Raw genomic sequence first — 25,032 nt, 5'->3', positions numbered from 1 at the left:
AAAAATCACATCCAAACCTAACTATGGCACATACAATAACATAGGCACAAAAATTTAAACAACCACAATTGACTGTTGACTGATAGGACAATGCAAAAATCAGAAAGCGACACCACAACACCATACATTGCAAGAGAAGACAATAGAAGAAACTATACAAGAATAGACCCAAACAAAATTAAGCAAAAATAGACACCTATGTCCAAATTTTTACATATCATAACTTTCCAAAAAAACATTACAGGCACAGAAAAGGACAATGAAATAGCAAAATAATGAACGCCATACTTTACAATTGCAACAAGACATGATCCAAAAAAACACCATCTGGTGACAAAAGACATCAGAAAAAGGCAATAAATACCATTCTAGATAATAAGCAATAAACATTACGGGACAACCGCTGTAAAAATATACAGCAACCCAAAGATAAACCATAGTCAAATAGAAAAGAAAACACATGAAATTTTAAAAAATGGCACCACCCAAAAAAAATAAAACAAAAAAAAATTATACTACACACTTGGCAATGCAAACAGTCAATGAAGGAAGATATATGCCATACGGAAAACGACGTAAAAACATCAGAGTTTTTTTTTTTAAAATAAAGGGAAAGTACAATTGAAACTATAATGGCATAGCAGCACGGAACTATACAATACAAATGAGACATCATAAATGTAGCCCCCCCACCAGCAAGAAAATACACTCAAGGAAAGAAAAAATAAAGCCAACAGCATAATAAAAACACAGCAAGACATGAGCCAAAAAAATGCCACACAGTTACCACCAACAATAGAAACCAGAAAAACATGCACCTGAAATTTTACAAGAAAAAATGAGCCAAAATCAAGACATTGAACAACCACATGACACAAGAACAAAACACAAAACCAACGAAAAAAAAAAAAAGGCCAAAGACAATAAACGCAATCATATAAAGCCAGAAGAACATCAGATCCAGAAAAACAATTTTTCAATAACAACCCATAACCGTAAAATAGCACAGACCAAACATTGCAAAAATAAATAAAAATCAAGAAATAAAACACAGAATACAAAATGTGCAAAGAGAAATATATACTTACAAGTTTGGAAAGCAGATTCTCTCCAGATTCTCTCTTGGTTGATGACTTGTGAAAGACAATGGCAAACCCCTTTTTCTTTTATATATATATAGGTTGTTTTTTTTGTGTCTAGACAAAGTCTAGACAATGTTTTGCATTTTTTATTGGAAAACGCATGCGTCGTACAACGCACCACGACGCAGGTACTTGCGTAGTCTGCGTTGTCAATACAAGTCTATTGGGGAAAAGGCGCATCGACGACGCAAACACGACGCATGCGTTTTTTAAAAGGTCGGCGCCGCCCGAAAAATGCAACATGTTGCGTTTGCCGCGCCCAGACAGGTGCGCCCTAACGCCGCATGCGGCGTAAAACGCAACAAAACGCAACACAACGCATGCACATGCGGCCCCATGCGGCGCCAATGTTAAAGATAGGGCCGCACGACGCATGCGTTTTGTTGCGGCGGCGACGCTGCGGCGCTAACCGCAAATGTGAACGTACCCTAAAAGACACAGGCGGCATACCTGCAAAAACGCACATGCGGCGCGTCTTTTCAGAACGCAGCATGTCCTGACATTGCAGAAACAACGCAAGGACAACGCAGGTGACCTGCCAGTGACCTCAGGTGCAGATTTGGTCAGGATTTTACCTGCATAAAATGCTGACCAAATCCTGATGCAATCCTGAACGTGGACACATACCCTAATACAGGGTTTTCTGTGTATTATTGTATTGTCTGAGGTGCTGCTAGTAGAAGCAACGGCTTTGCATGTTCCGTTAAAGAATTAATATGAACTGAGCTGTTGGTGATATGACCGGGTCATCGGTTAGCTTTAACTAGTTGCTTTCACTGTTCTCACACTCCTTATAGTTAGGTAGCAAGTCAGGGTGAGTAGCACAACACTATTAAGGTATGCCTTCCAGGCCTTAATGAGGGACACAAAGGACCATAAAGAATCGTCCACCCTCATGAGAAAGTACCACCATTAAAGAGGCATTATATATATATATATATATATATATATATATACACAGTTATATGGAAAAGTTTGGGCACCCTATTAATCTTAAGCTTAATGTTTTATAAAAATTGTTTTTTTGCAGCAGCAGCTATTTCAGTTTCATATTTCTAATAACTGTTGGACACAGTAATGTTTCTGCCTTGAAATGAGGTTTATTGTACTAACAGAAAATGTGCAATCTGCATTCAAACAAAATTTGACAAGTGCATAAGTATGGGCACCCTTATCATTTTCTTGTTTTAAATACTCCTCTCTGTTTAGCTCTCATACATGATAAACAGATGCAGCAAGGATTGTAACAGCTGACCCATGGACCAAAATGGATCTAGCACACTTGATAAAATACCGGCTATTTTTCACAAATGAGAAGAAAAACTGACATGTGATGCCGACCTTCTCCTGCTTTGCTGCTTGCAATAAATACATCTAAAAACAAAGTTCTGCTCTATAGCCAGAGTAAACCAGTTGTAACTATGTGCCATGCCTCATGATAGACATTCACAAGGGAATGCTTAATAGAGACTTGGGATTTAGCACCTTGGCTGCCTTATTTTTTTAATTCACCCCCAAACTTGGCGATAGCAATTAACTTGGTAGAAGGCTGTCTTATTGTTATCTTGTGTCGGTAACATCCAGTTGCACAATGTGTGGGACTTCATGTGGCAAGTTGCAGCTAATTAAAACCTACCCGTACTATTGTGGCAGGGACCACCCAAACACTAGTGCTTTTCCCAGAACAGTATGAGAACATCCTATGCATAGTTACCCAGGAAAAAAGCATCAACATCACTTTGATTAAAGGGAACCTGTCACCCCCGTTTTTTGAGATTGAGCTATAAATACTGTTAAATAGGCCTGCGCTGTGTGTTCCTATAGTGTATGTAGTGTACCCCGATTCCCCACCTATGCTGAGATATAACTTACCAAAGTCGCCGTTTTCGCCTGTCAATCAGGCTGGTCAGGTCGGGAGGGCGTGGTGACATCGCTGGTTCTTCCTCAGCTTTACGTTGGTGGCGTAGTGGCGAACAAGCAGCGCGCGATCTGCGCTGTCATCCCTTTCGTCGGTGGGGGCGGCCATCTTCCTGGGGCCGCGCGTGCGCAGATCGAGTGCTCTGCTGCACGGGGCTTCAGGAAAATGGCCGCGGGATGCCGCGCGTGCGCATTAGAGATCGCGGCGGCCATTTTCCCAAAGCCGAGTTTGCATCTCGGCTTTGGGAAAATGGCCGCCGCGATCTCTAATGCGCACGCGCGGCATCCCGCGGCCATTCTCGGCTTTGGGAAATGGCCGCCGCGATCTCTAATGCGCACGCGCGGCATCCCGCGGCCATTTTCCTGAAGCCCCGTGCAGCAGAGCACTCGATCTGCGCACGCGCGGCCCCAGGAAGATGGCCGCCCCCACCGATGCAAGGGATTACAGCGCAGATCGCGCGCTGCTTGTTCACCACTACGCCACCAACGTAAAGCTGAGGAAGAACCAGCGATGTCACCACGCCCTCCCGACCTGACCAGCCTGATTGACAGGCGAAAACGGCGACTTTGGTAAGTTATATCTCAGCATAGGTGGGGAATCGGGGTACACTACATACACTATAGGAACACACAGCGCAGGCCCTATTTAACAGTATTTATAGCTCAATCTCAAAAAACGGGGTGACAGGTTCCCTTTAAGCACTTTGATATAATATGCCAGTCCACAAAACTCTACATTATATGCCTTTTTTTGGTAGTCTTTTGTTTGTGACTTTACCAAACTGTCCATTTTTAAACATTTAATTTGTCATTTTAAAATTTTAATTACCGTAATTATAATACAGGAAAGATATATATCTTGGTACCGTGATAGCCAGTGGATAGAAAAATATTTAGAATTGAGAGTCCTCAGTGGTTGATACATTTTTAATGGCTAACTGAAAAGATGGTAAGAAATTGCAAGCTTTCGAGACTACTCAGGTCTCTTCATCAGGCAAAGACTAATAGAAATTCTGGAGAATCACATATTTATGCACAACACAGCACAGAAAAATAAAAACCAGAAATAAACAGATAAGACAGGTGACATGAAGCAGAATTACCATGAGTGATAAACAGTTATGTCCATAAATATTGGGCCAGTTCTTAGATAAGGAATGTTTTATTGTCCTCTAATTGGGGTAAGTTTCATAATTATAATATTTAGCTATGAGGGTCGTTTTTTTCGTAGGAATGTTACTTTTTTGTTTTGTACTTTTTTGTTGTTGTTGTACAATTTGTTAAATAAAAGGTATAATAAGTTATAAAATCATTGAATAGGACTATCAAGGTGTTCTATAACATTCTTTGTCTTATGTTGCCTCCAAGTGGTTGTTCAAAATAAATTGTTTTACTCTGCTTATGGTTGACTAAACACTGAATGAGCTCCCAAAGTTTTTTAATTGTAAATGTTATTGACATTTTTCAAATTTTACAGGAAAAGAAAATATAATTATGGTAGGCATTTTAGATTTTTCACTATCATTTATAGGTTAACAACCAATCTTATACTTTAGTAATAATGAAACATTTTCAAGTAGATAAAGCGTAAAATTTTACAAACACACAGACTCAGACAAGGAAAGAGGGGGAATTGATGTGGAATGTTATGACCTAGTTATATCTATCATTGAGGTTATATATTTAACCTGGCCCAAAAGGAATCCCAAAGAGACCAAACAAGGTTAAATCTCTCTACGGTATTGTCATTAAGTGCTGCCCGGTATTAAAGGTTCCTGATATCTTTGATGCGAGAATATAGATCTAGTTGGGAAGATGGAGAGGTTTGCTTCCAATGGTAGGCAATCAAACAGCGTGCTGCTGTTAACATATGTAAAAGCAATCTAATGGATCTCTTGGATATGGATTTAAGGAAAATATTTAATAGAGGCAAGGACTTAATGGGAGATCCACTCCAAAAACTTGCTTAATGAGGAGTTGGACTATCACCCAGAACGGGTTAGGCTAGGTTCACATTTGCTGTTGAGTCCGTAGCGTCTCGTCCGCAAACGCATGATAACGCTACGTTTTTATCCGCATCACATTATGCATGTCGGTTAAAAAAAAGCAACATTTGCATGCGTTTATATGCGTTTTTTATGCGCATGCGTTTGATATTTCCAGGAGGGCGTGTCTCAATGGGCCTGTCTCAGTCAGTTCCTGGACATGCGCAGTCCGAAGTACGCAAGCGCATCGAACGCATGCGTGCGCAAAGACATGCGTACGCATGCATTCCCATAGACAGTAATGCTTTTTTATCGCACTCATCTGCATGCGCATGCCTGCGCATATTTGACGGAAATTTGCCGGCTCAAAAATTTAACAAACGGAATGTCAGCCGCGTCCAGCCGCACACCGCAAAAAAACAAATGCGCAAGCAACCGCGAGTGAACGCATGCAAACGCATGCACCTGCGTCTACAATGGTAAAGATAGGAAATCAAGACGCATGCGGATGTATGCGTCAGAAGCGCTGCGGACACAACCGCAAATGTGAAACCAGCCTTAATCAGTGTACAGTCCCAAAAAATGTGAAATACAGAATCTCTAAACAGGACGCAATGCCAGCAAAGGGAAGGAATAGATGGGTCCATTTTATGAAAAAAAAAAAAAAAATTGTATGGTACCAAAGATTAAGGATTTTCTATTATTTTGTACTGATTTTCTTTGTATAAATACTGTACAAGATGCTGTCTTAGCTTCTCTGGTCCAAACATTTCTCCACTCTACCACAGTCACTATTTTACCCAGATATTCCTCCCATTTGAGCATATACGAGTGTCTCGTTAGGGAATCTGTGTCTGGAGCCTGTAGAATATTGTAAATACTAGATATTAAAGCTCTTGTTGAAGTATTCTTGCACAGTCTCTCAAAGGGGGTAGGAATGGAGGTCTGTAGACCCTGGAATAATGATGAGGCAAAGTGCCTAATTTTAATATATTGAAATAATGTAAGAGAATGGATGGAGAACTTTGTTTTCAGCTCAGCATAGGATTGTAGAATTTGCATTTTAATGTTGATTATGTCAGTGAAGTTACACAAGCCAGATTGAGTCCATACCTCTGTAAATGAGTGGGTTAAAATTTCAGGGAAATTCAGTTGGAGAAGGAATTAAGAGCAGAATTATTTGATGTCAGATTGAATTTTTTAGAGCAGACCCTCCGTATATTTCTGGTGTGCATCATTGGACCCAATAGGTCTATGGAAAGGGGATTGTAAGCCCCATTCCAGATCAGGGGTGAGCTAGGGCTAACCTTAATTTTTCAATCTCAATCCATTTTGTATAGGCAGGTTTAGAAGACCACAATGGGATAGTGCGGAGTTGCGATGCCCAATAATAATGAACAAGGTTATGTGCCTCTAGATCTCCCATCTTATGAGCCAACATCACCATCTTTGGAATTCTATGATGTCTTACTGTCCGTATGAAATTTAAAGGGAACCAGTCACCCCGCCCCCAGGCGGTTTTAACTAAAAGAGCCACCTTGTGCAGCACTAATGCTGCATTCTGTCAAGGTGGCTCTTTTAGTTCGGGTCCCTGCAAACACTGCAATAATCACTTTTATAATTTGACCCTGATACCTTGAAATAGACCTGGGGGCATGTCTTTTCCCCTGGACAGAAACACCTCCCAGCCGTCACTCAGGGCCTCTGCGTGCCGCCTATTCCTCCTTCATTAGCGTCCCCGGCGCCTGCGCTGTAAGTTTTTTCCGGGTATTTCAAGGTATCCGGGACAAATTATAGAAGTGACTATAGCAGCGTTTGCAGTGACCCAACTAAAAGAGCCACCTTGACAGAATGCACATTAGTGCTGAACAAGGTGGCTCTTTTCGTTAAAAACGCCTGGGGGGGGTGGTGACAGGTTCCCTTTAAAGTGATTGCTTGAAAAGCACATGAATCTCTGAGTGGGACTGACATGGGTAAAGTCTCAAAAAGATATAACATCTTTGGGAGGATAGTCATTTTTATTCCTGCAATGCATCCAAATAGTGAGAGTGATTTCCATTTTGTCAATAAGGATCACATTTCTATTTATAATGGAGGGAAATTGTTCTCGTATAAAGTAGAATACTAGGTTGTGAGATTAATTCCTAAGAATTTTAGAGAGGTGGTGCATCAGTAGTATTTAAAGTTACTCTGGGGGTGATCTAAATGTGAGTCATTTATGTTAAGTGGAAGGGCTTCAGTTTTACTTGTATTTGTTTTATACCCGGATAATTGGTGAAATTTTAAAAGCAATGAAGTGAGGCTGGGGAGTGATGTATGAGGCTTTGTGAGAGGATATTATCGACAAAAATGGATAATTTAAATTCTTTGCCTTTAAACTGAACTCCTTTAATGTCTGGTGATGCTCTTAATAGCAGCAGTCAAAGGCTCAATGCAAAGGATGAAAAGCAGAGGGGAAAGCTGGCAACTAGAGTTGAGCGAATTTGTTCGGGTTCCCTCTTATTAGGCAAGCTATAGTGCTTGCGAAATAAGCTGCAGAGGGAACCCGGCTTGCTGGATCGTGCCAGCTGATCTGCGCCGCAACTGAATGTGTTGCAGCTGTGTCACAGTCACAGCACATGCATGGATGGCCTGTTTATTGGGCTCTCCATGCATGTGCTGTGACTGTGAGACAGCTGCGGCACCGATCAGCTGATCCAGGAAGCCTGGTTCCCTCTGCTGCTTATTTGACAAACGCTGTAGCTTGCTGAATAAGGGGGAACCCAAACAAATTAGCTCAACTCTACTGGCAACCCTGTCTGGTTCCATCTTAATTGGTTTAGAGGCGCTATGAGGAAGATATATTGTAGCTGAGGGACTAGAGTATAATCCTCAACAGCTTTTAAAAAAGGGCCTTCTATGCCATATGTCCCAAGGGCCTTAAGCATAAAAGGCCATCTGAGGTGATCAAACGCCTTCTCAGCATCTAAATTCAGGAGAAGAGTAGGTTCCCCAGATTTTTTTAACTATTTCTATGAGATCAACTGCCCTTCTGCTGTTGTCACCGCCTTGTCTAAAAGGGACAAAATGAGCACCCAACTTAATGGTGCATGGTATCTACACAAATTTACTAGGATCTGTCTTTTTTTAAAATGAGATTGTACAAATGTAGGCACATAGTGCAGGTGAAAAAATCCATGTCTCTCAACTTCATCCAAGAGATGGGAAAGGATAAAGGCAATGGGTACAGTTGAATCCTTAACCCCTTCATGTCGGAAGAGGGTGTATGGAGCAGGCTCAGACAACGAGCCCATCGAATACTTGTCAGGTGATGGCTATATAGAACAATCACGGGTGGAGCAGTGGTCTACCCACGATTGTTAACTTGTAAAATGCCGCTTTCAATCTCTGACAGCGGCATTTAACACGTGCAGATGTGTGCGTCTGCCATTAACTATCGGCCCTCCCGTGATGCAATCGCCAGTCACCTATGGGTTCTCCTGACAGCGGGGGGGATGAGGGGGGGTCAGCTGATGACCCTCGTGCCTGTCATAACAAAGCTCCTATGAAACCCTGCCTGTGGCCGGGCTTCAAAGAAGACTCTGATTTCTACTATGCTTCCCTAAGTTAGCTAACAAGAACAGTAAAAAAAAAAAAATATATGGACATTTTTTTTTTAAATAAAGTTCAAATCACCCAGTTTTATCCCAGTTGAAAAAAAGATTTAAAAAATGCACGTGGTATCACCACGTTCAGAAAAGTCTGATCTATCAAAATATAATAATAATAATAATTTTTTAATAATAATTTTTATTTATATAGCGCCAAATTATTCCACAGCACTTTACAATTAAGCGGGGACATGTACAGACAATAAATTCAGTACAAGTTAAGACAATTTAAACATTGACATTAGGGGTGAGGTCCCTGCTCGCAAGCTTACAATCTACAAGGAAATGGGGGGACACAATAGGTGAAAAGTGCTTGTTATTTCAGGTCTGGCAATTATAATAAATAGGGATTGTCATATAAAGCTGCATGATCCGGTCATCAGCCTGTGTGTTTAAGTGCAATAGTCAAGTATCAAGTGCAGTTATCATGTGCAAGGAGGGTGTGGAGACAGATGAATTGTAGGGTGCAGATTCACATGCAGATATTTGGAAGGAGGGAACAGGACAAAGTTAGTTTACTGAGTAGTTGATGAGGTACATATATGTAGTAAATATACAAAAGAACCGTAAAAAAATACCGTTAAACAGAAAGAAATCAAGAATTTCAAAATTCCTTTTTTTGTGGTCCAACAATTCCACAAAAAAATGCTGTAACAAGCAATCCAAAAAGTCAATCTGTCCCAAAATGGTACTATTAAAAACCTAGTCTTGCCCCGCAAAATCTAAGCCATCATACATCTCCATCAGCTTATGCAAAACGTGCTGTGGGGTCTTACTCCCCTGCCCTCCAATACGTACCAAGCTCTTTATATTATGTGATGCCATCTGCTGGTGTTTATTCGGATCTGTTTTGCAACTTACTGCCTCTTTGTTCAATATGACTAAACGAATTATATCCTTGATGCACAGGCACCTTATATATGTCCAATATGGTTTTATTCTACTTTTCTTTTACGCAGAGGCACCTTATGCAGGATTTATCCATGTCTGCTTTCAGGAATGCATATTGACACTGTACCTTTACATTCCAAACAGACTCGTGTATATATATATTTATTATCATATTAATTGTACATAATTTTCAATCTAACTGATTATGATTTGGTTTTGGATGGGATAGCCCCAAGGCAAGGCTGCTTGTCTTGGCTCATTTCCACCCGGGGTACTATGGGTAAGATGGCCCTCTAGGGTGTATACTCTCCCATTTAATACTTGCATGTGGCCTTTTTGTACTTTTACTGCATAGGACTGACATCCTGCTACATGCAACCCTGTACCTATAGGCATTGCTAACCTGTTACATTTGTGCATATATAATGTCTGTGGAATATAATCATGATTGTACGGTTTACCTTATAGTGTTTAGAGACAAAGTCTCTTGCCAGTCAATTAAGGCTACGTTCACATTTGCGTCGTTGGGTGCAGCGTCGGCAACGCAACCAACAACGCAAATACACAACGCAGCGTTTTGCGACGCATGCGTTGTCATAGGATCGCACAGAGCAGGAATTTCGGCGCAAGGAAAACGCTACAAGTAGCGTCCTCTGCGCCCTGTCTGTGCGTCAATATGACGCATGCGTCGTAAAACGCAATACAGCGCATACCGGCGCATGTCCATGCGCCCCCCATGTTAAAGATAGGAGCGCATGACGTATGCGTCATCGACGCTGCGCCCAAAGACGCTAATGTGAACGTAGCCTAACTTTTTCACCCTGACTTACATGTCTCTATATTGTAGATACCATATGTCATGTTGAATGTACATTTATTGGTCCATTTTTGCCTGTACCCATTACAATAACGTGGATCTGTAGCATGCTAAAATCTTGTGCCATCACTATTGAATTTATTATATACTGTATCTCTTGCCAGTGTTTTTGTAGTAAACTTATTGTCACTTATTATTGTCAACCTTGTTACTTATGACTGTTGTGTATGAAACTGTTAAACTGTAAGGCGCTGCGGAATATGTTGCCCGCTTGTGCCGCTTACACCTACAGTCATGGCCAAAAGTATTGACATCCCTGCAATTCTGTCAGATAATACTCATTTTCTTCCTGAAAATGATTGCAAACACAAATTATTTGGTATTATTATCTTCATTTAATTTGTCTTAAATGAAAAAACACAAAAAGTATTGTCCTAAACCCAAATTGGATATAATTCCACACCAAACATTAAAAAGGGGGTGGACAAAAGTATTGGCACTGTTCGAAAAATCATGTGATGCTTCTCTAATTTGTGTAATTAACAGCACCTGTAACTTACATGAAGATAATAATAACAAATAATTTGTGTTTGCAATCATTTTCAGGAAGAAAATGAGCATTATCTGACAGGGGTGTTAATACTTTTGGCCATGACTGTAAAGAACATCTCTAGAATCCATGGAAACAACAAAAACCCTCACTATCACCCTGATCCACTCCCACCTGGACTACTGTAATGCTCTATTAATTGGCTTCCCCCTCACTCGACTTTCCTCTCTTCAGTCCATCCTTAATGCAGCAGCCAGCGTCGTCTATCTGGCTAATCAGTACCCCGACGCGTTCGCACTTTGCCAGTTGTTGCACTGGCTGTCCATTGATTATAGGATGCAATTCAAACTGCTTGTTCACACCCACAAAGCTCTCCACAGTGCGGCACCCCCTTACATCTCTTCCCTCATTTCTGTTTAACAGCCTACCCGCTCATTACATGTGGCAAAAGATCGACTAACCTCTGCACTAATCCGTACCTCCCACTCCCGACTACAAGACTTCTCCTGTACTGCGCCAAACCTCTGGAAGGCTCTACCCTAAAAAATTAGGACTTTTCACAACTCGCACAGTTTTAAGCGCTCCCTCAAAACACATTTGTTCAAAGCGGCCTATCACGTTCCCTAATTAGTCATTTTATGTGTAAGTGTGTGTAACCCATTCACGATCTGAGAATAACCCCCCATCAAACTCCACCACACCCAACAACACCACACCCAACAACACCACAAATACTGGCTGGCGACCTGCTCATGCAGCCTTTATCTATCCCCCACTCCCTCAAGATGGCTGGACCCTTATTGTAAATACTGACCTGTACTTTGTGTCTCTCCCCCCCCCCCCAACTCATTGTAGATTGTAAGCTCTCACAAGTAGGGTCGTCTTATTTTGCTTTAACTATTGTTTTATTGTTAACATTGTTACTTATGACTGTTGTGTATGATACTGTTAGGGTATGTTCACACGTTCAGGATTTCCATCCTTTTTTTTTCAGGACTGTTTTTTTTAAAAAACTGCAGCTCTTGGCAGAAAACGCAGGTCCTTTTTTTGGTCCTTTTTTGTCCTTTTTTGATGCGTTTTTTGATGCGTTTTTTGATCCTTTTTTTTATGCAGTTTTCTAACCCTAACCCTAACCCTAACCCTACCCCTACCCCTATTCTAACCTTAGTGAAAAAAAAAAAAAAAAAATTCTTAATTTTTTTATCGTCCCTACCAACGGGGGTGACAAAGTGGGGGGGTGTCATTTACTATTTTTTTATTTTGATCACTGAGATAGGTTATATCTCAGTGATGAAAATGCACTTTGGAGCGAATCTGCCGGCCGGCAGATTCGGCGGGCGCACTACGCATGCGCCCGCCATTTTGCAAGATGGCGGCGCCCAGGGAGAAGACGGCTGGACGGACACCGGGACGCCGGGTAAGTATAAGGGGGGAGATTAGGGCACGGGGGGGGGGGGCATCGGAGCACTGGGGGGGGGGCATCGGAGCACGGGGGGGCAGCCACACTCCGCCCACGCACTTCCGCCCGCTCCCCCGCACTTCCTGCTGCAGCGGTTCTGCACATCAAATCGCAGTAAAACCCGCAGATATATTTTTGATCTGCGGGTTTTACTGCGGTTTTGACCTCACAATGGAGGTCTATGGGTGCAGAACCGCTGCGGTTCAGGAAAAAGAAGTGACATGCTCCTTCTTTTTTGCCGCAGCTATTCTGCGCGGCTTTTTAAACGAAATTCCGGATCATGTGCACAGCAGTGACTGTTTTCCATAGGGTTACATTGTTATGTACCCTGCATGGAAAACAGCTGCGGAACCGCAGCGGCAAAACCGCTGCGGTTCCGCAGTAAAAAACGCACTGTGTGAACATGGCCTAAGAGTTCAAAGAAGATTTTCAAATATAACAATAATAATAATCTTTATTTATATAGCACCAACGTATTCCGCAGCACTTTACAGTTTTAGGCCATGTTCACACAGTGCGTTTTTTACTGCGGAACCGCAGCGGTTTTGCAGCTGTTTTCCATGCAGGGTACATAACAATGTAACCCTATGGAAAACAGTCACTGCTGTGCACATGATCCGGAATTTCGTTTAAAAAGCCGCGCAGAATAGCTGCGGCAAAAAAGAAAGAGCATGTCACTTCTTTTTCCTGAACCGCAGCGGTTCTGCACCCATAGACCTCCATTGTGAGGTCAAAACCGCAGTAAAACCCGCAGATCAAAAATATATCTGCGGGTTTTACTGCGATTTGATGTGCAGAACCGCTGCAGCAGGAAGTGTGGGGGAGCGGGCGGAAGTGCGTGGGCGGAGTGTGGCTGCCCCCCCGTGCTCCGATCCCGCCCCCGAGCTCCGATGCCCCCCCCCCCGTGCTCCGATGCCCCCCCCAGTGCTCCGATGCCCCCCCCCGTGCCCTAATCTCCCCCCCTTATACTTACCCGGTGTCCGTCCGGCCGTCTTCTCCCTGGGCGCCTCCATCTTGCAAAATGGCGGGCGCATGCGCAGTGCGCCCGCCGAATCGGCCGGCAGATTCGCTCCAAAGTGCATTTTGATCACTGAGATATAACCTATCTCAGTGATCAAAATAAAAAAATAGTAAATGACACCCCCCCCACTTTGTCACCCCCATTGGTAGGGACAATAAAAAAATTAAGAATTTTTTTTTTTTTTTTTCACTAAGGTTAGAATAGGGGTAGGGTTAGGGTTAGGGTTAGAAAACTGCATAAAAAAAAAGGATCAAAAAACGCATCAAAAAAGGACAAAAAAGGACCAAAAAAAGGACCTGCGTTTTCTGCCAAGAGCTGCAGTTTTTTAAAAAAACAGTCATGAAAAAAAAAGGATGGAAATCCTGAACGTGTGAACATACCCTTAGTCTCTTATAGGTTATATATCTAAGAGGAGTGTCCACTATTATTTCCTTTTTGGCGACTTACAGACAATTAGTGTGGGGTTTCCACTATTTAGTCATATCTGGGGCTCTCCAAACGCGACATGGCATTCACTAGTGATTCAAGCAAATTTTACATTCAAAAAGTAAAATGGCGCTCCTTCCTTTCTGCTTCCTGCCATGTGCCCAGTGTTTTTCCCCACATTTGGGGTATTGACGTGCTCAGGAGAAATTGCACATTTTTTGGAGTCTATTTTCTCCTGTTACTCTTGTAAAAATTGAAAAATGTGGATTTAAATTTCTATGAGAAAAAGTTAAATGTTCATTTTTTCCTTCCACATTGCTTCAGTTCCTGTGAAGCACGTAAAGGGTTAATTAACTTCTTGAATGTGGTTTTAAGCACCTTGAGGGGTGCAGTTTTTAGAATGGTGTCACTTTTGGGTATTTTCTGTCATGTACACCTTTCAAAGTGACTTCAAATGTGATGTGGTCCCTAAAAAAAATGGTGTTGTAAAAATGAGAAATCGCTGGTCAACTTTTAACCCTTATAACTTCTTAAAAAAAAAAAAAATGCTTTAAAAATTGGGCTGATTTAAAGTAGACATAGGGAAAATGTTATTTATTAACTGTTTTGTGTAACATACAGCACAGCCCAAAAGTTTGGACACACCTTCTCATTTAAAGATTTTTCTGTATTTTCATGACTATGAAAATTGTAAATTCACACTGAAGGCATCAAAACTATGAATTAACACATGTGGAATTATATACTGTGAAACAACTGAAATTATGTCTTATATTCTAGGTTCTTCAAAGTAGCCACCTTTTGCTTTGAAGAATTCTTTGCACACTCTTGGCATTCTCTTGATGAGCTTCAAGAGGTAGTCTCCGGGAATGGTTTTCACTTCACAGGTATGCCCTGTCAGGTTTAATAAGTGGGATTTCTTGCCTTGTAAATGGGGTTGGGACCATCAATTGTGTTGAGCAGAAGTCTGGTTGATACACAGCTGATAGTCCTACTGAATAGACTGTATTTGTATTATGGCAAGAAAAAAAGCAGCTAAGTAAAGAAAAATGAGTGGCCATCATTATTTTAAGAAATGAAGGTCAGTCAGTCCAAAAAATTGGGAAAACTTAGAAAGTGTCCCCAAGTGCAGTTGCAAAAACCATCAAGCGCTACAAAGAAACTGGCTCACATGAGGACCGCCCCAGGAAAGGAAGACCAAGAGTCCCCTCTGCTTCTGAAGATAAGTTTATCTGAGTCACCAGCCTCTGAAATCGCAGGTTAACAGCAGCTCAGATTAGAGACCAGGTCAATGCCGCACAGAGTTCTAGCAGCAGACACATCTCTACAACAACTATTAAGAGGAGACTTTGTGTAGCAGGCCTTCATGGTAAAATAGCTGCTAGGAAACCACTGCTAAGGACAGGCAACAAGCAGAAGAGACTTGTTTGGGCTAAAGAACACAGGGAATGGACATTAGACCAGTGGAAATCTGTACTTTGGTCTGATGAGTCCAACCACTGTGTCTTTGTGCGGCGCAGAAAAGGTGAACGGATGGACTATACACGCCTGGTTCCCACTGTGAAGCTGTAGGGGTGCTATGCTGGTGACACTGCTGGGGATTTATTCAAAATTGAAGGCATACTGAACCAGCATGGCTACCTCAGCATCTTGCAGCGGCATGCTATTCCATCCGGTTTGCGTTTAGTTGGTTGGACCATCATTTTTCAACAGGACAATGACCCCAAACACACCTCCAGGCTGTGTAAGGGCTGTGTAAGGGCTATTTGACCAAGAAGGAGAGTGATGGGGTGCTACGCCAGATGACCTGGCCTCCACAGTCACCAGACCTGAACTTAATCGAGATGGTTTGGGGGTGAGCTGGACCGCAGAGTGAAGGTAAAAGGGCCAACGAGTGCTAAGCATCTCTGGGAACTCCTTCAAGATTGTTGGAAGACCATTCCCAGTGACTATCTCTTGAAGCTCATTAAGAGAATGCCAAGAGTGTGCAAAGCAGTCATCAAAGCAAAAGGTGGCTACTTTGAAGAACCTAGAATATAAGACATAATTTCAGTTGTTTCACAGTTTTTTGTTAAGTATGTAATTCCACATGTGTTAATTCATAGTTATGATGCCAACAGTGTGAATGTACAATTTTCATAGTCATGAAAACACAGAAAAATCTTTAAATGAGAAGGTGTGTCCAAACTTTTGGTCTGTACTGTATCTCTAACTTAAGGGCATAAAAATTAAAATTGGAAAATTGTGAAATTTAAAATTTTTTCGCCTAATTTCCATTTTTTTCATAAATAAACGAAAGTCGTATAGAAGAAATTTTACCGCTAACATGAAGAACAATATGTCACGAGAAAACAAACTCAAAATCAGCAGGATCCGTTAAAGCGTTCCAGCGTTATAACCTCATAAAGTGACAGTGGTCAGAATTGTAAAAATTGGCCTGGTTATTAAGCTGCAAATTGGCTCTGTCACTAAGGCGTTAAACCTATTTTTTTTATTTTCACTATGGTAATAGGATAAAATGGACCACAAAATTTGACTTTTTGAACTCAAAATTTAGCTGGAATCGAGAGCGGACACCAAGTCATGTTTGGAGAGCTCCTGATGTGCCTAAACAGTGGAAACCCCACACAAATTACCCCATTTTGGCAACTAGACTCCTCAAGGAACTTACATAAATGTGTGGCGCTTCAATGAAATTTACAACGCTGAGCCGTGAAAATGGAAAGAATCACATTTTTTCCACACAAATTTTTTTCTTTAGCCCTAAATTTATTTTCACATTGGTAACAGGAGAAAATGGACCCCAAAAATCGTTGTGTATTTTCTCTCAAGTACAACGATACCCTATACGTATGTGGTGGAAAACTACTGGGCACACGGATGGGAAGGAGCACTGTTTTTTTTTTAATGCAAAATTGGCTGGAATCATTAGTGGACGCAATGTCACAATTTGTGAGAAAAATATGATGTTCTATTTTTAAAGCTCAAACAATTTCTTTTAGCCCCAATTTTTTTTTTTATTTTCACAAGGGTAACAGGAGAAATTGCACCATACAAGTTGTTGTGCAGTTTCTCCTGAGTACGCCAGTACCCCATATGTGGTCAAAAACTACCTTTTAAGGTACAGTGCAAAGCTCAGATGGAAAAAGCACCATACTGGGGTTCAGATTTTTGCATCACTTTAATTTGAGAGCTATAACTTTTTTATTTTTCCGCTGATGGAGCTGTATGGCGGCTTGTTTTTTGCAGGACAAGATAATGTTTTCAGCTGTACCATTTTTCTTTACATTTGTCTTTAGTAAATGCTGTATATTTTTTTTTCAGCGGTACATGTTTTGTTCAGCGGTATGATGAAAAACCATAGTTTTTTGTATCTTTTTTTTATTTTTTCTCAAGGGGCCAACGACTGGGTCAGTTTTATAGGTCTGGTCCCACTATGAGACTCTCATTTTCACCGCTCTGATCGCAGTTATAAAGCAAATCAATGCATGAGCATCTGCGATCAGAGCTGTATTGACAAAAGTTAGTTAGATCATGCACTGCTCATGATCTAACTATCTTGTTAGCTCTTGTGACCCTTATGTCATCATGACAACATTAGGTCACCTTGGGAATGATTGGCCCCTCGTAATGAATACCGGGGGGACGCCGATTTGAGAGCAGAGGGAACCTCCTCTCTCTGCCTTCCTACTATCGATCGCAGCATTTAGAAGTTTAAACTTTTGGGAGCGGGGCAGGCATTGCTCCTGGCAGTGAGTGCCGGGTGTCACTTGTCATGTCACCTGAACAATTGGTGGGGATAGCGTGCACACAGCTCCTGTATGTGCAAAAATGCCTGGACGTATCCATACATCCAACGTTGGGAGGTACTTCATGACCTAGACATATGGATACATCTAAGGTCGGGAGAGGTTAATGGCTGGTAGAAGCGAAGATTTTTTTTTTTCATACTTGAAAAAACAGGTGCAACAAGTATTGTAAAAACTGACACATGGACTAAACATGGGTCCAGAACACTGAAATAAAAACGTACTGTTTTTCAGATCATATGATAAAAAAACAAAAGTGTGAAACTTGCCTTACAAGTTTGTAGGTTACATTCCTGCCAACTTTTGAAGAAGGCAAAGAGGGACAAAGGTAGCGGCGCGTGCAGTGCACTGTGGCAAAGTATAGGCCACACCCCTCACCACACCCATTTCACAACTAGTCACACCCATATCCATGCCCCAACTATACCCATTTAGCACTGCTGATCACACTGTTTCATTAACAATTATAAGCAGAAAAAAATATGGCCACACAGTGCTCCATACTGTATAATGGCCACACATGATGCTCAATGCTGTATAACGGCCTCACAGTGCTCCATACTGTATAATGGCCCCACTTGATGCTGCGTACAGTATAATGGCCACACATGATGCTCAATACTGTATAATGTCCACGCAGTGCTCCATACTGTATAATCGCCCCACATGATGATGCATACAGTATAATGGCCACATATGATGCTGCATACTGTATAATGGCCTCACATGCTGCGTACAGTACAATGGCCCCACCTGATGCGTACAGTATAATGGTCCCACATGGTGCTGTGTACAGTATAATGGCCCACATGGAGCTGCATACTGTATAATGGCCTCACATGATGCTTCGTACAGTATAATGGCCCAACATGATGCTGTGTACTGTATAATGGCCCCACATGATGCTGTGTACAGTATAATGGCCCCACAAGATGCGTACAGTATAATGGTCACACATAGTTACCCCACCCCCATCATTGCCCTCACACCACCATCATTGCCTTCTCCATCACCACACACAATCTCGCACCGCGCTCCCTTGCAGCAGCCGGCAGCTTCCTCTCCCACGGTGCTGAATGATATCATCCAGCCACGCCGCTGACTGCTCGCGTTGCTGCTTCTCCAGTACGCCACTGATAAATACCTCTCTGTGTCTCCTGTGCCAGTCAGTGTCGGAGCAAGGAGCAATATCTGCTCCGATCCGACACCGTTAGTGATCGCGCTAGCAGTTTAAAGTGGCGGTACATTTGGTCTGAGGCAATGCGGGGAAAAGTAACATCCTGGCCGGGAAAGAGTCTCAAAATCGGGACTGTCCTGCTGGATCCGGGATGGTTAAGAGTTATGTATGTTATACTATTTGTATTGGGTATTCCACATGAATTGTAGCTGTATCAATTTCCTAATACAGTATGGGAAATAAGTATTTGATCCCTTGCTGATTTTGTAAGTTGGCCACTGACAAAGACATGAACAGTTTATAATTTTCAGGCTAGGTTAATTTTAACTTAGATTTGGAGCTATGTATCATAAGTCTGGTGCTCTTACAATAAATGTATAAAAAAAAAGTTGGATCAATTTAAATAAAAAATATCATGTCAGTCAAGAGTGGCCATTCTAGAGCATCGTTACAATTATCTTCAGAATTTAGCACACAAAACAATGTTAACCCTTTGTTTAAAATGGTCTATGTTCCCACAGAGCCTGTTTTGTCATCTCCTTTCTTCATCTGGAAAAGAAGAGGAGGATGCTAATATTTTTACTCAACTTGGCTGTACAGCTACTGACTACTACGATAAGCTTTTGGAAAATGTAAGTGTATTTAATGTTATGTATAACCTGTTATGTACTGTGTTTGCACCATACTCATAATGGAGACTAACCATGATTCTCTCAATTGCATGCTATCACAAGACTGGTTTATTTCACTATGGTATCAGAATTGGTTGCTTTCAATTTTCATCAATTGTTGCTGACATAATTTCACGTTTTCTGGCACAATAAACCGTTGCAGGTTTTATTATTGTGCATGAGATGAATCACAGTAGATAATCAGAAAAGGGATAAAGGATAAGGAGGAGCAATTGACTATGCACAAACATGATATAACAGGGAGTATTTTCAGTTTGACTAAAGGTTTTCAATGGTGACTAAATTGGCCCATTCAGTTTTGGTAATGCCGTAAATGGCTGGGGTCCCACGAAGTGGCTTCCACTGCTGTATCATTAGAAATTAATTTAAAATACATTGTTTTTGTTATTTGGCTGCACATTTTTTTACTAATTGGCCAGCCAGTTGTAATTTTACAAAAAAGTAGAAAGCAGCTGTGAATCTTAAAGCAAGGAAAACATCCAGAAATAAAAAATGTCTATAGATATATACATATCAACAGACATCATTACATAGTGGAATGTGTTGAGAACAATAGAACCTAAAAATTATCAACGTAAATCACAACTAATATCCCACAGAGGTCTGGAGTTGGAATGATGCTCAAATTCAAAGTGGAAAATGAAGTTACAGGCTGATCCAACTTCAGTGGAAATGCCTCAAGACAAGGAAATGAAGCTCAGTAGTGTGTGCGGCCTCCACGGGCCTGTATGACCTCCCTGCAATGCCTGGGCATGCTCCTGATGAGGCGGCGGATGGTCTCCTGAGGGATCTCCTCCCAGACCTGGACTAAAGCATCCGCCAACTCCTGGACAGTCTGTAGTGCAACGTGACGTTGGTGGATGGTGCGAGACATGATGTCCCGCATGTGTTCAATCGGATTCAGGTCTGGGGAACAGGCAGGCCAGTCCGTAGCTTCAATACCTTCATATTGCAGGAACTGCTGACACACTCCAGCCACATGTGGCCTAGCATTGTCCTGCATTAGGAGGCACCCAAGCCCAACCGCACCAGCATATGGTCTCACAAGGGGTCTGAGGATCTCATCTCGGTACCTAATGGCAGTCAGGCTACCTTTGCTGAGCACATGGAGGGCTGTGCGGCCCTCCAAAGAAATGCCACCCCACACCATTAATGAACCACTGCCAAACCAGTCATGCTGAAGGACTCTGGCAGTGCTCCCCCTGTTCTTCCTTGCACAACGGCTGAGGTAGCGGTCCTGCTGCTGGGTTGTTGCTCTCCTACGGCCCCCTCCATGTCTCCTGGTGTATTGGCCTGTCCCCTGGTAGCGCCACCAGCCTCTGGACACTACGCTGACAGACACCGCAAACCTTCTTGCCACAGCTCGCATTGATGTGCCATCCTGGATGAGCTGCACTACCTGAGCCACTTGTGTGGGTTGTAGAGTCTGTCTCATGCTACCACGAATGTGAAAGCACAACCAACATTCAGAATTGACCAAACATCAGCCAGAAAGCATTGGTACTGAGATGTGGTCTGTGGTCCCCACCTGCAAAACCACTCCTTTATTGAGTGTGTCTTGATAATTGCCAATAATTTCCATCTGTTGTCTATTCCTTTTGCACAACAGCATGTGAAATTGATTGTCAAACAGTGTTGCTTCCTAAGTGGACAGTTTGATTTCACAGAAGTTTGATTTACTTGGAGTTATATTCTGCTGTTTAAGTGTTCCCTTTATTTTTTTGAGCAGTGTATAATATTTTTTTTCTTTGGTGTATGTCCTGGATTAAAGTTAGGTTCACTACCTGTGCTGCATTTTATTGATAGATTAGGTGTGTACTAAGGTTTACAGGGATATCCATTGTTGAACAGGCCATCATATTGCAAATTTTAGAGTGCCAACCTCCGTAGGTATGTAGCTACAGAGTAGGGAATGATGGGGATAATTTGTCCCTTGGTACTCTACCTTTTGCAGGAATTTAAATTTTTTATCTTATAATTTGAGAGTGTTTTTGTGATTGTTTTTTAGTGGATTCAAATAAGTGTTATATTTTAGAGGTCTACTTTTCTTGCTGCTTTGTGACTCTTGGGGTGCACTTAGATGGCCGTCTAATACAGTGCTCGGACAGGCCATTGGCTCTTCTGACAGCTGCATAGATCTACATGCTGCCATGCCCGGGTCAGGATAGCCGATGGCCAGTACGAACATTGCAATGCGATCGTCATCCTTGTTATACGGCGGTCTGATTGCGCCCTTAGGAAGTGACTTCTAGCAGTTGCATTTTGTATATATGCTGTGTGCTGAATGCTGCTTGGAGCTTCAGCCAAAAAATGCAATGTCAATGGAGGACTACTGTACAATTCTGCATTGTGGCCTTGCCCAATTGGTTCCCTTGTTGTCAAACTTTGATTAGTGCCATAAGGTTGAAGCCAGAATGTGTGGCCTGGTCTCATTGTGCTTTTAATGTCGATAAAAAATAAAAGACTAAACCGTAAAGCAATTGACTGTGTTTTTTGGGGGGTAACGTTATGCTTTTTTGTATAAACAAACATGTATGGCAATGCTTTTTTTGACTGCATTACCCAATATAATAGGCCATTTTGATCATTATGTAATACCAAACTGGTTGTTTATACAAAAGTCAACTTCATGCCTATCTCATGGCCACATAGTTTGGTCTTACCCTTAACATAATTTTCAGACTAAGGCCAGAGTCACACTCAACGTTTAAAAAATCTGTCCGATTTTGACGGCCGAGAATCGCACAAATATTCTCCGTATGGTGATCTGTATGTAATCCGTTTGCAATGCGACAATGCAATTTCCTCGCATCTAAGTTTCTGTGTGACATCCGTTTGATATGCATATGGCTTTACATTTCTCACTGCTTTTCCTCATTGAATTTAATGGCTCAATGGGCTGAAATTAGAAAAATGTGTGCGTATTTCTCGCAAGTCACACGGATGGTCCATATGGTGTGTCATTTATTTTCTCGCACCCATAGACTTGCATTGGCGAGACTCAGCTGATATACACGTAAAATCGCAGCATACTACGATTTCACTTGCACACTGAATACGCCTGAGAAAAAATTCGGTGATCTGAGTTTCCCCATAGATTAACTGGTCCGATTGCTATGCGATTTTTTTTTTATTTTTTTTTATCGCATAGCACTTGTCCCTATTATACGCTAGTGTGACTCCGGCCTAAGGCACATGCACACTTTGTATGGCCATCATAATAATCATATCTTGCCCAAACTTAATAAACTATGGGGGTAAATCAGGTACTGACTGCATAATTGCAGTCAGATAGTTTTTAGGCCACGTTCACACATTCAGTATTTGGTAAGTTTTTTTACTCCAGTTTTTTAACCCCTTAACGACCGCCGATACGCCTTTTAACGGCGGCAGTTAAGGGTATTTAAACCACAGCGCTGTTAATTAACAGCGCTGTGGAAAAAGTGAATAGCGCCCCCCCAGAGTCAGATTTTCTCTGGGGTCTCGGTTGCCGGGGGTAGCCGAGACCCCAGAGAACATGATTCGGGGTTTTTTTTACCGACCCCTGGGTAATTAACCATTTACCGGTGGTCACAAAAAAAAACAAAACACGATTTCCCATTTAATTTCTCTTTCCCATTTAATTTCTCCCAGAGAAATGGGGTCCCCGATAGCCCCTCGATACTCACCAGTCTCCCCCGGTGCTCCTCGTGGCTCCCGATGAGTGCCGCCATCTTGTTCCGGCCCAAAAACTGCGCCCGCCAACCGGCACCCGGAAAATCTTTGGGGTCTCGGCTGCCAGGGGTAGCTGAGACCCCAAAGAACATGATCGGGGTCGGTTTTTACCGACCCCTGTTTTGCGATCGCCGGTAATTAACTGTTTACCGGCGGCCACAAAAAAAAGCAATCTGTCATTCTCTGTCCTCTGATGTGATCGCACATCAGAGGACAGAGAAATAGGGGGATGCGGGGACCCTGCTATACTTACCGGTGTCCCTGGGTCCTCCTGCGTCCCCTCCTGCCCGCCAGCTTCTTCATCCAGTAAGAAAATGGCGAGCGCATGAGCAATGCGCCCGCCTTGATCTGCCGGCCGGCAGCTTGAGGAGTTGGGGCTAAATTTAGGGTTGGGGCTAAATTTAGGGTTAGGGTTGGGGATAAATTTAGGGCTAGGGAAGGCTTCTTTCACACTTGCATCGGTACGGGGCCGTCGCAATACGTTGGCCCGACGTACCGACGCACGTTGTGAAAATTGTGCAAAACAGGGGCAGCGGATGCAGTTTTTCAACGCATCCGCTGCCCCGTCTATGTCCTGGGGAGGAGGGGGCGGAGTTACGGCCACGCATGCATGGTGGGAAATGGCGGACGCGACGTACAAAAAAATATTACATTGAACTTTTTTTGTGACGAGTGTCCGCCAAAGCACAACAGATCCAGTGCACGACGGACGCGACGTGGCCATCCATCGCGATCCGTCGGCAATACAAGTCTATGGGCAAAAAATGCATCCTGTGGGCACATTTGCATGATCCGTTTTTTGTCCAAAACGACGGATTGCGACGGATGCCACACGATGCAAGTGTGAAAGTAGCCTTAGGGTTGGGGCTAAAGTTAGGGTTAGGGTTGGGCTAGGGTTAGGGTTGGGGATAAATTTAGGGTTAGGGCTAGGTTTGGGCTAAGGTTAGGGTTGGGGCTAAAGTTAGGGCTAGGGTTGCGGCTAAAGTTAGGGTTAAAGTTGGGATTAGGGTTAGGGTTTGGATTAGGGTTGGTATTAGGGTTAGGGTTGGCATTAGGGTTATGCTTGGGATTAGGGTTAGGTTTGGGTTTATGGTTAAGGTTAGGGTTGGGATTAGGGTTAGGGGTGTATTGGGATTAGGGTTAAGTTTGAGGTTAGGGTTGAGATTAGGATTAGGGGTGTGTTGGATTTAGGGTTTTGGTTAGGGTTGAGATTAGGGTTGTTTTGGGGTTAGGGTTGTGATTATCGTTCGGGTTGGGATTAGGATTATAGATCGGGTTGGGATTAGGGTTAGGGGTGTGTTGGGGTTAGGGTTTGAGTTAGAATTGGGGGGTTTCCACTGTTTAGGTACATCAGGGGGTCTCCAAACACAAGAGCCAATTTTGCGCTCAAAAAGTCAAATGGTGCTCCCTCCCTTCTAAGCTCTTCCGTGCGCCCAAACAGTAGTTTACCCCCACTTATGGGGCATCAGCGTACTCGGGATAAATTGGACAACAACTTTTGGGGTCCAATTTCTCCTGTTACACTTGTGAAAATAAAAACTTGGGGGCTGCATTCCAAAACGACGCTCCTTCCGAGCTCTGCTGTGCATCCAAACAGTGGTCCCCCTCACACATGGGGTACCAGCATACTCGGGACAAATTGGACAATAATTTTTGGGGTCCAATTTCTCTTGTTACCCTTGTGAAAATAAAAACTTGGGGGCTAAAAAATATTTTTTATTTTAACGACTCTGCATTATAAACTTCTGTGAAGCACTTGGGCATTCAAAGTTCTCACCACTC

General features: G+C 42.5%; 1 protein-coding gene across 1 annotated transcript in view; it reads left to right on the top strand.

The window, feature by feature from the left end:
- The window catches only part of FANCC (FA complementation group C), a 399,194-nt gene that overhangs the window by 180,532 nt on the left and 193,630 nt on the right, over nt 1-25,032 (top strand). The window contains exon 5 of the mRNA XM_069762014.1: nt 19,366-19,476. Coding sequence (XP_069618115.1) covers nt 19,366-19,476 — 111 coding nt within the window. The remainder of the gene's footprint in view (nt 1-19,365; nt 19,477-25,032) is intronic.

Source organism: Ranitomeya imitator, chromosome 1, assembly GCF_032444005.1.
Source record: "Ranitomeya imitator isolate aRanImi1 chromosome 1, aRanImi1.pri, whole genome shotgun sequence".
NCBI classification, from domain to species: domain Eukaryota; kingdom Metazoa; phylum Chordata; class Amphibia; order Anura; family Dendrobatidae; genus Ranitomeya; species Ranitomeya imitator.
Note: the sequence above shows the minus strand (reverse complement) of the source record. Positions and strands in the feature narration are given on the sequence as shown.